Source organism: Cetorhinus maximus, chromosome 34 (genome assembly GCF_964194155.1).
Source record: "Cetorhinus maximus chromosome 34, sCetMax3.hap1.1, whole genome shotgun sequence".
Lineage (NCBI taxonomy): Eukaryota > Metazoa > Chordata > Chondrichthyes > Lamniformes > Cetorhinidae > Cetorhinus > Cetorhinus maximus.
The window spans coordinates 11651735-11667171 of NC_135912.1; the positions used below are offsets into that span (position 1 = coordinate 11651735).

General features: G+C 45.3%; 1 protein-coding gene across 5 annotated transcripts in view; it reads right to left on the reverse strand.

The window, feature by feature from the left end:
* neurl4 (neuralized E3 ubiquitin protein ligase 4) overlaps positions 1-15437 on the reverse strand; it is a 102067-nt gene that overhangs the window by 86018 nt on the left and 612 nt on the right. For all 5 annotated transcript variants that reach the window (XM_078533788.1, XM_078533790.1, XM_078533791.1 and 2 more), the window contains exons 2-3: positions 7455-7863; positions 2692-2960 (exon numbers count right to left, since the gene is read on the reverse strand). In XM_078533788.1, the coding sequence (XP_078389914.1) occupies positions 2692-2960; positions 7455-7863 (678 nt within the window). The remainder of the gene's footprint in view (positions 1-2691; positions 2961-7454; positions 7864-15437) is intronic.

Below are 15437 nucleotides of genomic sequence, written 5' to 3' on the forward strand. Positions count from 1 at the left end.
CACCACATGGACTGCAGCGGTTCAAGGCAGCTCACCACCACCTTCTCAAGGGCAATTAGGGATGCGAAATAAATGCTGACCCAGCCAGCGAAGCCCACATCCCATGAATGAATAATAAAAAAATAATTTGAGTGCAGGAGTAGTGAAGTCTTGCTTCAATTGCATAGAACGTTAGTTAGACTTCACCTGGAGTACTGCATGCAGTTTTGGTCCCCTTACCTCAGGAAGGATATTATTGTCATAGGGCGAGTACCACGAAGGTTCACCAGGCTTGTTCCCGGGATGGTGGGACTGTCCTATGAAGAGAGATTGGGGAAACTGGGCCTACGGTCTCTAGAGTTTTGAAGAATGAGGGGTGATCGTATTGAAACTCACACAATACTTAAAGGGAGGGTAGATGCATGTAAGATGGTGGGGAGTCACAATTTCAAAATAAGGTGGAAGCCACTTAGGACCGAGATGAGGAGAAAGTTTTTTTTACTCAGAGGGTTGTGAATCTTTGGAATTCTCTACCCCAGAGGTCCATGGAAGCTCACTCATTGAGTTTGTTTAAAGCAGAGATTGACAGATGGCTGAATACCAATGACATAAAGGGATATGGGGATAGTGGGAAAAGGTATTGAAGTGGATGATCAGCCATAGAGTCATAGGGGTCTACAGCACAGAAAAAGGCCCTTTGGCCCATCGAGTCTGCGCCGGTCAAACAAATACCCAACTATTCTAATCCCATTTTCCAGCACTAGGCCCATAGCCTTGTACGCCATGGGCATCGCAAGTGCACATCCAAATACTTCTTAAATGTTATGAGGGTTTCTGCCTCTACCACCCTTTCAGGCAGTGAGTTCCAGATTCCCACCACCCTCTGGGTGAAAAAGTTCTTCCTCACATCCCCTCTGAACCTCCTGCCCCTTACCTGAAATCTATGCCCCCTGGTTATTGATCCCTCCACCAAGGGGAAAAGTTCCTTCCTGTCTACCCTACCTATGCCCCTCATGATTGTACTGAATGGCAGGGCAGGCTCGATGGGCTGAATGGCCTACTCCTGCTCCTATGTTAGCTCTCAGAGAGTCATTAATGAACATGGGGAAAAGCTGTGAGCCCGTAAGTGATCCTTGAGGATCATCACTGTTCACATCCCATCGATTCGAGAACATTCCACTTATCCCTACTCTCTGTCTCCTACCTTGTAACCCATGTGACAAGGTTATCTCCAATTCCACACACTCATTTGTACTAATGATCTCTGGAGTGGTTCTGAACCCAACCATTTCAGTCATATTGGATCCTGAGATGAGCTTGTGACCATGTGTACAGACCATCAAAAAAACAGCCTCCTTTTATTTCCGTAACATGGCCCAACTTCACCTTTCTCAGTCCACGAGCTGCTGAAACCTTCATCCATGGCTTTGTTACCTCGAGGCTCGATTATTCCAACACGCTCCTGGCTGCTTTCCCACATTCTACCCTCCGTAAACCTGAGCACATCCAAAACTCTGCTGCCCGTGTCCTAACTCTCGCCCAGTCCATTCCTCTATCACCCCCTGTGCTCGCTGACCCACACTGGCTCCCAGTCAAACAACATCTTGATTTTAAAATTCTCATCCTTGTTTACAAATCCCTCCATGACCTCGCTCCCCCTCCTTATCTCTATCACTTCTTCCAGTCCACAATCCTCCGAGGTCTCTGCACTCCTCCAACTCTGGCCTCTTGCACGCCCCACAATTTCTATTGCTCCAACACTGGTCCCTTCAGCTACCTGGAGCCTGAAGCTCTGGAATTCCCTCCCTAAGCCTCTCCACTTCTCTCTTTCATCCTGTAAAAAGCTCCTTAAACTTTACCTCTTTGATCAAGCTTTTGGTCATCTGGCTTTACAGGGCTTGGTGAATGCTCCTGTCAAATGCCTTGGGGTGTTTTATTTAGTTATAAGCACTGCATAAATATAAACTGTTGTTGTTGTCGCAACACTTACATACATATTCTCGCAATGACTCACTGCGTAAAGACACTGTCCACTAAGGCACTCTGGTTCAAGGTTTGATCCCTGGTCTCTTTCAAGTCAGTTAATCTCAGACAAGCCACCAATTTGTGGGTGACAGCTGAGTGGAGCAACCTACCTAGGGAATAGATGGGTGTGGCGGTGTGGTGATTATGTTACTGGCCAGTAATCCACAGAACATGAGTTCAAACCCCACCGGGGAAGTTAGGAAATGGAATTCCATTTAAGTAAGCTGTACAATTAAGAAGCTGGTATCAGTAAAAGAGACCACGAAATGGTCGGATTGCTGTAAAAACCCATTTGGTCCATGGGAGTCTTCCAGGTAGACAAATCTCCATCCTTATCCTGTCAGGGCTTCTAAGTGACTCCAGTTCCCCCATCGACGTAGTTACTGCCCTCAGTTAGATCAAACTGCTTCAGATCATGAAGGGAGCCCAGCATCGCCACAGTCAGGGCAGCTGGGGAAGGGTCAATGTGAGCCGGCCATGGTCACAGCGTCCAAACTAGGAGCCGGGTCAGCAGTTGTTGTTGGAGGCTGGGCAAGGGTCAACTTGTCGAGTCAGTTTTGGGTATAGCAATGGAGCTGAGGAGGAGGGAAGGAGGAGGAGGGGAGTGAGGAAGGGGATCACAGCTAAAAGAGTGGCATCCTCTACTTGAGCCAACACTGGGCACACAATCCGGCTGCCAACCCTCACCTCAAACATCTCGTTGTCTCGCAGCGGGCGGTTGGTCATGACGACGCCGTTGTTGAACTCGTCGAGGGGCCGCCTGCGCTCGGCTGTCTTGTTGTTGTTGCTGAGTTTGATGAGAGTGCCACACTTCTCGTGGAAGAGCAGGGCATCGTTGGAGGTGACCGAACAGCCGCCATCCAGTGGGCTGCCCAGGCTGACGTTCAGCAGACTGCCGCTATACGCGGAGAGGATGGCGTTGTTCACAACGTCCGACAGCTCCATCCCCACAAAACCTGCAGAGGGAGGGGGGAGAAGAGAGAGAGAGACAAAGAGAGAGTATGAGAAGAGACTGGGGCTTAGATACTGCATCATCCTGGAGAAAACGCTGGCTCGGTTTTAACCGGAGTATTGTACCCAGTTTGGGGCACCACATTTGGGGAAGGAGGGGAAGGCATTTGAGAGGGTGCAGTACATAGGCTCACAGGAATGAAAAACTTCAGTTGCACCAAGCTTGGAAAAGCTGGGACCGGTCTCCTTGGAAAGGAGAAGGTTGAGAGATTTGATAGAGGCATTCAAAACCATGAGAGGTCTGGAGAGAGTAGATTGAACATAAGAACTAGGAGCAGGAGTGGGCAATTCAGCCCCTCGAGCCTGCCCCGCCATTCAATACGATCATGGCTGATCTCATTTCAGCCTCAACTCCAATTTCCCGCCCTCTCCCCATAACCTTTCAACCCGTTACTAATTAAAAATCTGTCTATCTCCTCCTCAAATTTATTCAACGTCCCGGCATCCACTGCTCTCTGAGGTAGTGAATTCCACAGATTCACGACCCTCCTCACCTCTGATTTAAATCTACCACCCCTTAGCCTAAAACTATGGCCTCTGCTTCTAGAATGCCCCACAAGGGGAAACATCTGCTCCACATCTACTTTGCCCATCCCCTTTAGCATTGTATATACCTCAATTAGATCTCCTTTCATCCTTCTAAACTCTAGTGAGTATAGGCCTAAACTGCTCAATCTCTCCTCATAAGACAAGCCCCACATCTCTGGAATCAATCTAGTGAACCTCCTCTGAACCGCCTCCAGTGCAACTACATCCTTCCTCAAGTAAGGGGACCAAAACTTTGCACAGTACTCCAGGTGCGGTCTCACCAATGCCTTGTACAGTTGCAACAACAGTTCTCTATTTTTATTCTCTATTCCTTTAGCAATAAATGCCAAAATTCCATTTGCCTTCCTTATTACCTGCTGTACATGCATAGTAACTTTCAGCGATTCATGCACGAGGACACCCAGATCCCTCTGCACTGAAGCATTCTGAAGTTTCTCTCCATTTAAATAATAAGTCACCTTTTTATTCTTCCGATCAAAATGAATAACCTCACACTTCTCCATGTTAAACTCCATCTGCCAAATTTTAGCCCATTCACCTAACCTGTCCATATCCATTTGTAAATTTCTTATTTCTTCATTGCAACTTACTTTCCCACCTATTTTGGTGTCATCTGCAAATTTAGCTATAGTACCTTCTACCCCTGAATCCAAGTCATTAATATAGATTGTAAATAGTTGGGGCCCAAGGACTGAACCCTGTGGCACCCTACTAGTTACAGCTTGCCATCCAGAAAAAGACCCATTTATCCCGACTCTCTGCTTTCTGTTGGTTAGCCAATCCTCTATCCAAGCTAATATATTACCCCCAACTCCGTGTTATCTTATCTTGTGTATTAATCTTTTGTGCTGCACCATATCAAAGGCCTTCTGGAAGTCCAGATATACTACATCTACAGGATCCCCATTATCCACTTTGCTTGTCACATCTTCAAAGAACTCTAGCAAATTAGTCAAACACGATTTACTCTTCATAAAACCATGCTGACTCTGATGGATTGCATTTTGACTTTCCAAATGCCCCATTACTACTTCCTTAATAATGGATTCTAACAATTTCCCAATGACAGACGTTAAACTAACTGGTCTATAGTTTCCTACTTTCTGCCTCCCCCTCTTTTTGAATAACAGCGTTATATTAACATTTTTCCAATCCACTGGGACCTTTCCAGGATCCAGGAGAAACTGTTCCCACTGGTGGAAGGATCGAGAACCAGAGGACAACAATTTCAGGTGATTGGCAGAAGAAGCAACAGCCACATGAGGAGCAAAAACAGAATTACCTGGAAAAACTCAGCAGGTCTGGCAGCATCGGCGGAGAAGAAAAGAGTTGATGTTTCGAGTCCTCATGACCCTTCAACAGAACTAAGTAATATTAGGAGAGGGGTGAAATATAAGCTGGTTTAAGGTGGGGGGGGGGGGGGGGGGAGAAGTTGAGGGGGGCGGTGGTTGTAGGGACAAGCAAGCAGTGATAGGAGCAGATAATCAAAAGATGTCACAGACAAAGGAACAAAGAGGTGTTGAAGGTGGTGATAGTGTCTAAATGAATGTGCTAATTAAGAATGGATGGCAGGACACTCAAGGTACAGCTCTAGTGGGGGTGGGGTGGAAAGACTGACAGGGCATTACAGGTATAGATTTAAAAATAATGGAAATAGGTGGGAAAAGAAAAATCTATATAAATTATTAGAAAAAACAAAAGGGAGGGGGAAGAAACGGAAAGGGGGTGGGGATGGAGGAGGGAGTTCAAGATCTAAAGTTGTTGAATTCTAGATAATATTCAACACCTCTTTGTTCCTTTGTTTGTGACATCTTTTGATTATCTGCTCCTATCACTGCTTGCTTGTCCCTATAACCACCCCACCTTCAACTTCTCTCCCGCACCCCCCACACCCCCCACCCACCCCACCTTAAACCAGCTTATATTTCACCCCTCTCCTAACTATACTCAGTTCTGCTGAAGGGTCATGAGGACTCAAAACATCAACTCTTTTCTTCTCCGCCGATGCTGCCAGACCTGCTGAGTTTTCCCAGGTAATTCTGTTTTTGTTTTGGATTTCCAGCATCCGCAGTAGTTTTTTGTTTTTATTGCCACATGAGGAGAATCTTCTTCACACAGCGAGGGGTGAGGGCCTGCAATGAGCTGCCTGAGTGTGTGGTGGAGGCAGGTTCAATTGTGGTTTCAAAAGGGAATTGGATCATTATCACAATTTACAGGGCTACAGAGAAAAGACAAGGGAGTGGGACTTGGTGCATTGCTCAGACACAATAGCTCTAATGGCCTCCTTCTGTGCTGTAATCATTCCACGGTTCCCATGTCAGTGTTGACTGACTGGAAGGCCATTAATTGTAGAGGGGAAAAGATGGATGGAAGTGAACATGAGTTCATTATAGAGGAACCAGAGGAGGCTCTTCAGCCCCTTGAGCCTGTTCTGTCATTCAGCTGTTCTGCATCTCAACTCTAATTATCTCCCTTTGCTTCACATCCCTTCCCTAATCAAAATCTAGCAACTCGGAGAAGATTTCTATTCACCTCCAGCATTTGGGAGTGTTGTATGTTTTCACCGCCCTTTGCTTTAGAAACTGAATTGTCCACAAACACTCCCAGGACAGGTACAGCACGGGAGTAAAAAACCATGCCAGCAATGCATTTCGGTTCCAACTCCCCCCAAAAATATCCTTCTGCGTCCTGGAGGCTGCTGGATTCAACTCCTACAGATTCAGTGGGGAGGGGGTCGTTGGGGATTAGGGGGAGATGGGGAGGAAGAGAGGGAAGGAAGAAACAGCTGACAAGGGGCAGAGAGGGAAGAGGATGAAGGGATTTGCAAACCTGGGCCAGTCCTGGACCAGCAACACTGGAATCAAAATGATTTCTTGCCCACGTAAAAGGAAAAAACTTGCCACATGTACGGGTCCAAAAGGTATCAACACTTTCTTCCGGTGTTCCCTTGTTCTAATTAAATTACGTTAAAATTGTTTGGACCACACTCGGAGCACCAGAATACTTCTGATCTCCGTATTACAGAAAGGATATAGGGGCACTGAAATCGTTGTTAAAAAGATTTCCAAGGATGATCCCAGAACTGAGAGGTTTTTACCAGTCAGGATGGAATGAACAGGCTGGAGCTGTTTTCTCTAAAAAAAAAGGAGCAAGGTGAAGGGCAATTTAGTTATCTTTAAAATGAAGAGGAGCTTCCTTAGCAGGTGTACAGAGAAGAATACTTCACATGTAGCCAGGCGGGGGCTTGTGAAGAGACATGACCAGAACTCGGGGCCACCAGTATAAGAGAGTCACTAATAAACCCAATGGGGAATTCAGGAGAAACTCCTTTACCCAGAGAGCGGGGGAGAATGTGGAACTCGCTCCCACAGGGAGTGGTCGAGGTGAATAGTATCGATACATTTAAGGGGGAAGCTGGATAAACACATGAGGGAGAAAGGAATAGAAGGATAGGCTGATAGGGGGTGGGAGGAGGCTCGTGTGGAGCAGAGACACCAGCGTGGAGCGGATGGGCCGAATGGCTGGAAATACTGTGTAAATGGCACTAGTTGGTTTTCTATTTGCTACTTTGTCAGCAGAAGTGTCGCACCTTCATGTCAGTCGCTACAACCTCATTCACCGCTAAGCTGCTAATTATTTATTTAATTTTCGTAGTGAACTAGGAGAACGCAGTCCCATTTCTAGGCTACCTTTCGCCAGCTCTGAGCCACCCACAGTGCTTTACAGCTGACGAGGTGCTTTTTGAAGTTTAGTCACTGTTGCGATGTAGGATAGGCAGCTGCCAATTTGCTCACAGCAAGCTCCCAGAGTCAGCAGTTAGGTATATGAGTAGATCATCGGCTTTACTGGTGGTGTTTATGGGGTAATGGTGGAGGAATGTGAACAATTACCTTCCTCGGTGGTGGTGGTGGTGGTGGTGGTGGTGACTCTGTGGCTTTCTTCTCTCCGAGGGATGTTGTCGCAGCCCTGCACCGTCACCTGGGTGCACTTCCCGTACAGATCCACCACGCCCCACACCTGCGGGGGCAGCCCCAAGGCAGCTACCCCACAGTCTCGCCCGTTCACCCACAGGTGGAGCTCGCCCCCAGCCGTCCGCTGGATGCCCACTTTGTCGCCCTCACTCAGCTGGTCCAGGTCCTGCCCGTACTCCTCCAGCACTGAACGCCCGTCCCTCAAAACCGAGCAGCCCGAGATGATCCACGAGCCCCCCTTTAGCCCAGTGGCACTGCTGGGGAAGTCCAACGTATTGGGATCTAATGCAGTCACTCCAATCTCGATCGAACCACTCCAGGAGTTCACCTGACCAGGAGAGACGAAGAAGCAATCAGAAGCATTGAAACAGTTAAAATTCTTTTTTTAATTATTCATTTTTAAAGGTCAGTATTTGTGCCTTATTGGATGTTAATGTCTTAAAGTAGCTCTGTAACACTGCCATACAATACTGGTGGGGACAGGTCTGTCACTGTATAACACTGGGGTACAGTACTGGTGGGGACAGGTCTGTCACTGTATAACACTGGGGTACAGTACTGGTGGGGACAGGTCTGTCACTGTATAACACTGGGGTACAGTACTGGTGGGGACAGGTCTGTCACTGTATAACACTGGGGTACAGTACTGGTGGGGACGGGTCTGTCACTGTATAACACTGGGGTACAGTACTGGTGGGGACGGGTCTGTCACTGTATAACACTGGGGTACAGTACTGGTGGGGACGGGTCTGTCACTGTATAACACTGGGGTACAGTACTGGTGGGGACAGGTCTGTCACTGTATAACACAGGGGTACAGTACTGGTGGGGACGGGTCTGTCACTGTATAACACTGGGGTACAGTACTGGTGGGGACAGGTCTGTCACTGTATAACACTGGGGTACAGTACTGGTGGGGACAGGTCTGTCACTGTATAACACTGGGGTACAGTACTGGTGGGGACGGGTCTGTCACTGTATAACACGGGTACAGTACTGGTGGGGACAGGTCTGTCACTGTATAACACGGGTACAGTACTGGTGGGGACAGGTCTGTCACTATAACATGGGTACAGTACTGGTGGGGACAGGTCTGTCACTGTACACACGGTTACAATACTGGTGGGGACTGTTCTGTCACTGTACACACACGGTTACAGTACTGGTGGGGATTGTTCTGTCACTGTACACACACGGTTACAGTACTGGTGGGGATTGTTCTGTCACTGTACACACACGGTTACAGTACTGGTGGGGACTGTTCTGTCACTGTACACACACGGTTACAGTACTGGCAGGGAATGGTCTGTCAGTGGAGCTGGAAGTTGGTTAGCACAATGCACTCTCTGGTATATTTCTCCTGACTACCTTACATTCATGTTCATCAATTAGATTGTGATTGTTTCTCGAATCTACAAATCACAGAATTTTAGCGGCACAGAAGTTGGCCATTCTTGTCTGCACTGGCTCTCCAATGAGCATTATGACTCAGTGCCATTTCCCTGCTTTTTCCCTGTAACCCTGCACATTATTTAAATAGAAATAATCATCTAATGCCCTCCGGAATGCCTCGATTGAACCTGCCTCCACCACACTTCCATGCAGTGCATTCCAGACCCGAACCACTCGCTGTGTGAAAAAGATTTTTCTCATGTCACATTTGCTTCTTTTGCAAATCACTTTAACTCTGTGCCCTTTCACTCTTGATCCTTTTATGAGCGGGAACAGCTTCTCCCTCTCTGTCCAGCCACCTCATGATTTTGAACATCTCTATCAAATCTCCTCTTAGCCTTCTTCTCTCCAAGGAGAACAGTCCCAGCCTCTCCAATCTATCTTCATAACTGAAGTTTCTCATCCCTGGAACCATTCTTATAAACCTCTTCTGCACTCTCTCCAATGTGTTCACATCCTTCCTACAGTGTGGTGCCCAGAACTGTACACAATCCTCCAACTGCAGTCTAAAGAGATTCTTACATAAATTCAACATAACCTCCCTGCTCTTGTACTCTATGACCCTATTAATAAAGCCCAGGATACTATATGCTTTATTAACTGCTCTCTTAACCTATCCTGCCACTTTCAATGATTTATGCACATATATATACCTGGGTCTTTCTGCTCCTGCACCCCCTTCAAAATTTCACCCCTATTTTACATTGTCTGTTCATGTTCTTCCTATGAAAATGCATCACCTCACACTTCTCCACATCGAACTTCATCAACTTAGCTCACTCCACCAACTTGTCTATGTCCTCTTGAAGTTCCACATTATCCTCCTCGCAGTTTATAACACTCCCAAGCTTCATATCATCCGCAAACTTTGAAACTGTCCCCTGCACACGAGGATCTAGATCATTAATAAATATCAGGAAAAGCAAGGGTCCCAATACCGACCTCTGGGGAACTCCACTACAAACCTTCCTCCAGCCTGAAAAATATCCATTGAACATTATTCCCTGCTTCCTATTTTTCAGCCATTTTGTATCCATGTTGCTCCTGTCCCTTTTATTCCATGAGCTATAACATTTCTCAAGTCTGTTGTGCGGCACTGTGTCCAATGCCTTTTGAAAGACCATGTATACCACATCAACAGCATTACCCTCATCGACCTTTTCTGTTAACTCTTCAAAAAAACTCCAGCAACTTAAACACGATTTCCCCTTTAGAGGTTTCTAGAATCTTGCCCACCACTGAAGTTAAACTGACTGGTCTGTAATTGCTGGACTTATCCTTACAACCTTTTTTGAACAAGGGCGTAATGTTTGCAATTCTCCAGTCCTCTTGCACCTCTCCTGAGTCTGGGGAAGACTGAAAAATTATAGCCAGTGCAATTTCTACTCTCACATCCCTCAATATCCTTGGATGCATCGCGTCCGGTCCCGGTGCCTTGTCAGCTTTTAAGTACCGACAGTCTACTCAACACTTCCTCCTTTTCAATTTTGAACCCTTCCAGTGACAGTGTTTCCTCCTCTGTCACCATGGCCTGGGTAACATCTACCTCCTTGGTAAAGACAGATGCAAAATATTCATTTAATACCTCAGCCATGGCCCCTTCGTCCATGTGTAAATTCCCTTTTAGGTCCTTAATCGGCCCTCTTCCTCCTTTTACAAGTATTAATAGAGTCAGTACACACAGTAACCTCAGAGGTCAGGCTCTTTGAGTCAGCATGGTTTGGTTCCTTTCCAAATCCACCACTTAGATTCTCGTCGACAAGCTGCTACTTTGCCACATCACCTGACGTCATGATGGCCGATATCCCACGTACTTTGCTGACACACAGCTCTCCCCCGCCACCTCCCTCTCGACCCCTTTGTCCTAAGCCTGCTGCTCCAACATTCAGTCTTAGGTAAGATGCATTTTCTGTCAAATAAACATTGGAAAGACCAAAGCCACTGTCCACACCATCAACTCTGCCCCCATGTCCCCAGTTCCCTGCCCTGTGCCCTGTCAGGCTGAACTACACTGCCTGCAAACTCACCATCCTATCTGACACTTGGAGCTGAGCCCCCGATCCTCTCCATCAGTCAGAACAGCAATTTCCTTGTTCTCATCACTGACCATGTCCACCCGCCTCAGCTCAGCAGCCACTGAAACCATCACCCTTGCTTTTGTTGTCTCCAGTCTTAACGACTCCAACGCTCTGCAGCCCAGCATCACACTCAATATAAACTAGATTTCATCCAGAACTCAGCCACTGATGTACTGACTCGTGATAAGCCCATTCACCCAACATCGCAATATTCACTCACCTGTGCTTGCTGACATACCCTTACCCACACTACACCAACACCTCAAATTCAAAACTCTCAACTTGAAGTCCTTTCATAGCCTCATCTCATCTCTATAACCTCCTCCAGCCCCTTACAACTCTCCTTATCTCTGTAACCTCCTCCAGCCCCTTACAACTCTCCTTATCTCTATAACCTCCTCCAGCCCCTTACAACTCTCCTTATCTCTATAACCTCCTCCAGCCCCTTACAACTCTCCTTATCTCTGTAACCTCCTCCAGCCCCTGCAACCTTCCCTCTCTCTGTAACCTCCTCCAGCCCTCCCCATCTCTGTAACTTCCTCCAGCCCCTACAACCTTCCCTATCTCTGTAACCTCCTCCAGCCCCTATTACTGTCCCTCTCTCTGTAACCTCCTCCAGCCCCCCTGCCTCTGTAACCTCCTCCAGCCCCTAAAACCCTCCCTACCTCTGTAACCTCCTCCAGCCCCTACAACCCTCCCTATCTCTGTAACATCCTCCAGCCCCTAAAACCCTCCCTCTCTCTGTAACCTCCTCCAGCCCCTATTACCGTCCCTCTCTTTGTAACTTCCTCCAGCCCCCCTGCCTCTGTAACCTCCTCCAGCCCCTAAAACCCTCCCTACCCCTGTAACCTCCTCCAGCATTACGACCCTCCAAGATCTCTGCACACCCCCAATTCCAGCCTCTTGCACATCAATCATTTTAATCACTCCATTGTTTGTGGCTGTATCTTCAGTTGCCTGGATCTGAAGCACTGGAATTCCCTCCCCAAACCTTTCCACCCCCTCTCTCTCTCTCCATCTTCCTTTAAGACCCTGCTTATAACCCACCTCTTTGACACAACTTTAAGTCATTCATTGGCTCAGTGTCAATTTTTGTCTGATTACATGAAATGTTTTAGCTAGTGTAAAATTGCAAATGGTTGTTGGGGCAGGGAAGCAGAGAGACAGTAAAATGCTACCAAACAGCAGTAGAAGCAATTTCCTTCCAACACAAACTGAATCACTGAGGGGTGATATAAGGATATAAGATCCTGAAAGGTCTTGACAAGGTGGACATGGAAAGGGTGTTTCCTCTCGTCCAGAACTAGAGGACACTGTTTTAAAATTAGGGGGTCGCCCTTTTAGGACAGATGAGGAGAATATTTTTCTCTGAGGGTTGTACGACTCTGGAACTCTCTGCCTCAGGAGGTGGTGGAGGCGGAGACATTGAATATTTTTAAGGCAGATGCAGATTGATCCCCTTGCCTAACAAGAATCTAAGGTTATTGGGGTTACATGGGAATGTGGAACTCAAAACACAAACAGATCAACCATGATCTTACTGAATGGTGAAGCAGGCTCAAGGGCTGAATGAGCAACTTCTGCTCCTATTTCATATGTATCACACTATCATACAGAGAAGCTATTGTCTGAAAAACGTCGTTAAACAGGAAACGAGGAATGTGGTAAAACATCCTTAAGCTGTTAGTGCACAATTTTCAAAGAGATTCTGGACCTACATAGCAGAAAATGTTAAAAGCAAAAAACTGCAGATGCTGGAAATCCAAAACAAAAATACCTGGAAAAACTCAGCAGGTCTGGCAGCATCTGCGGAGAGGAGCACAGTTAACGTTTCGAGTCCATATGGCTCTTCAACAGAACTAAGTAAAAATAGAAAAGAGGTGAAATATAAGCTGGTTTGTGGGGGTGGGGGTGGTGGAACAGGTAGAGCTGGATAGAGGACCAGTGATAGGTGGAGATAACCAAAAGATGTCACATCTTTTGGTTATCTCCACCTATCACTGGCCCTTTATCCAGCCCAACCTGTCCCACCACCCCCCTTAAACCAGCTTATATTTCACCTCTTTTCTATTTTTACTTAGTTCTGTTGAAGAGTCATACGGACTTGAAACGTTAACTGTGCTCCTCTCCGCAGATGCTGCCAGACCTGCTGAGTTTTTCCAGGTATTTTTGTTTTTGTTTTAGAAGAATTTGTTGTTTTGATATCTCTCGAAATAACCACGCGTCCCAGGTCATTCACGTGAGAAAATATCCCATTAAGGCAGTTGGAAAAGCTTTCTGAACTTGATGGGGACAGTGCAGAGGGAGCTTTACTCTGTATCTAACCCCGTGCTGTACCTGTCCTGGGAGTGTTTGATGGGGACGGTGCAGAGGGAGCTTTACTCTGTATCTAACACTGTGCTGTACCTGTCCTGGGAGTGTTTGATGGGGACGGTGCAGAGGGAGCTTGATTCTATATCTAACACCGTGCTGTACCCTGCCCTGGGAGAGACGGCTGGCGTTAGGAGACCCTCATCTTGCTGAGCACTGAAGCATCCTTGAGGCCAGATGGTGCAGTTCTGATCAACAAAGCTCTGGCAACAGGCCAGCAAACTGAAACGTCGCCAGGGCTTCTCTGTCCTCAGTTGCTGCCCGAACTCCTGGGCCTTTCCAGCACCTTCTGCTCACATCTCAGTTCCTGTCGGCTCTGCTCCTGGCTTTCATGTTTACATCCCTCAGGCTGCTTCCCCGGATGGGCACTCTGTATAGAGGCAGCGGCGAAGGGGGAACCCCAGTCAATCCTTCATAAAATGACTGATGGATTTGAAGATGTTAAAGTGGAAGGAGGGGGGTACGAGTAAGAGAAGATAACGGCCATTGAGCCTATCCCTGTCCCAGCTCTGGTGTGGGATCCTCCCTCAGATCCAGATGGGGGACAAGCTGCAGCTTTTAATGCAAGCAGGAGGTTGACTTCATCTCCAGCCTTTTAATCTGCAGCAATACCTATTGTGGGAATCATTGATGGAATTACTACCAGCACCGACCCTCCTATAATCATTTACAGCACCAGCCCTCATAATTATTACCAGCATCATTATTATTATTATTATTGCCAGCATCATTATTATTATTATTGCCAGCAGCATTATTATTATTACCAGCATCATTATTATTATTGCCAGCATCATTATTATAATTACCAGCATTATTATTATTATTACCAGCAGCATTATTATTATTATTACCAGCAGCATTATTATTATTACCAGCATTATTATTATTATTACCAGCAACATTATTATTATTATTATCAGCAGCATTATTATTATTATCAGCATTATTATTATTACCAGCATTATTATTATTATTGCCAGCATCATTATTATTATTACCAGCAGCATTATTATTATTACCAGCATCATTATTATTATTACCAGCATCATTATTATTATTACCAGCATTATTATTATTATTATTATTGCCAGCATCATTATTATTATTATTACCAGCAGCATTATTACCAGCAGCATTATTATTATTACCAGCAGCATTATTATTATCAGCATTATTATTATTATTATTACCAGCATTATTATTATTATTGCCAGCATCATTATTATTATTGCCAGCAGCATTATTATTATTACCAGCATCATTATTATTATCGCCAGCATCATTATTATTATTATTGCCAGCATCATTATTATTATTATTACCAGCAGCATTATTATTATTATTACCAGCAGCATTATTATTATTATCGCCAGCATCATTATTATTATTATTGCCAGCATCATTATTATTATTATTGCCAGCATCATTATTATTATTATTGCCAGCAGCATTATTATTATTATTACCAGCAGCATTATTATTATTATTACCAGCAGCATTATTATTATCAGCATTATTATTATTATTACCAGCATTATTATTATTATTATTGCCAGCATCATTATTATTATTGCCAGCAGCATTATTATTATTACCAGCATCATTATTATTATCACCAGCATCATTATTATTATTATTATTGCCAGCATCATTATTATTATTATTACCAGCAGCATTATTATTATTATTATTACCAGCAGCATTATTATTATTATCGCCAGCATCATTATTATTATTATTGCCAGCATCATTATTATTATTATTGCCAGCAGCATTATTATTATTATTACCAGCAGCATTATTATTATTATTACCAGCAGCATTATTATTATTATCGCCAGCATCATTATTATTATTATTGCCAGCATCATTATTATTATTATTGCCAGCATCATTATTATTATTATTGCCAGCAGCATTATTATTATTACCAGCAGCATTATTATTATTATTACCAGCAGCATTATTATTATCGCCAGCATCATTATTATTATTATTA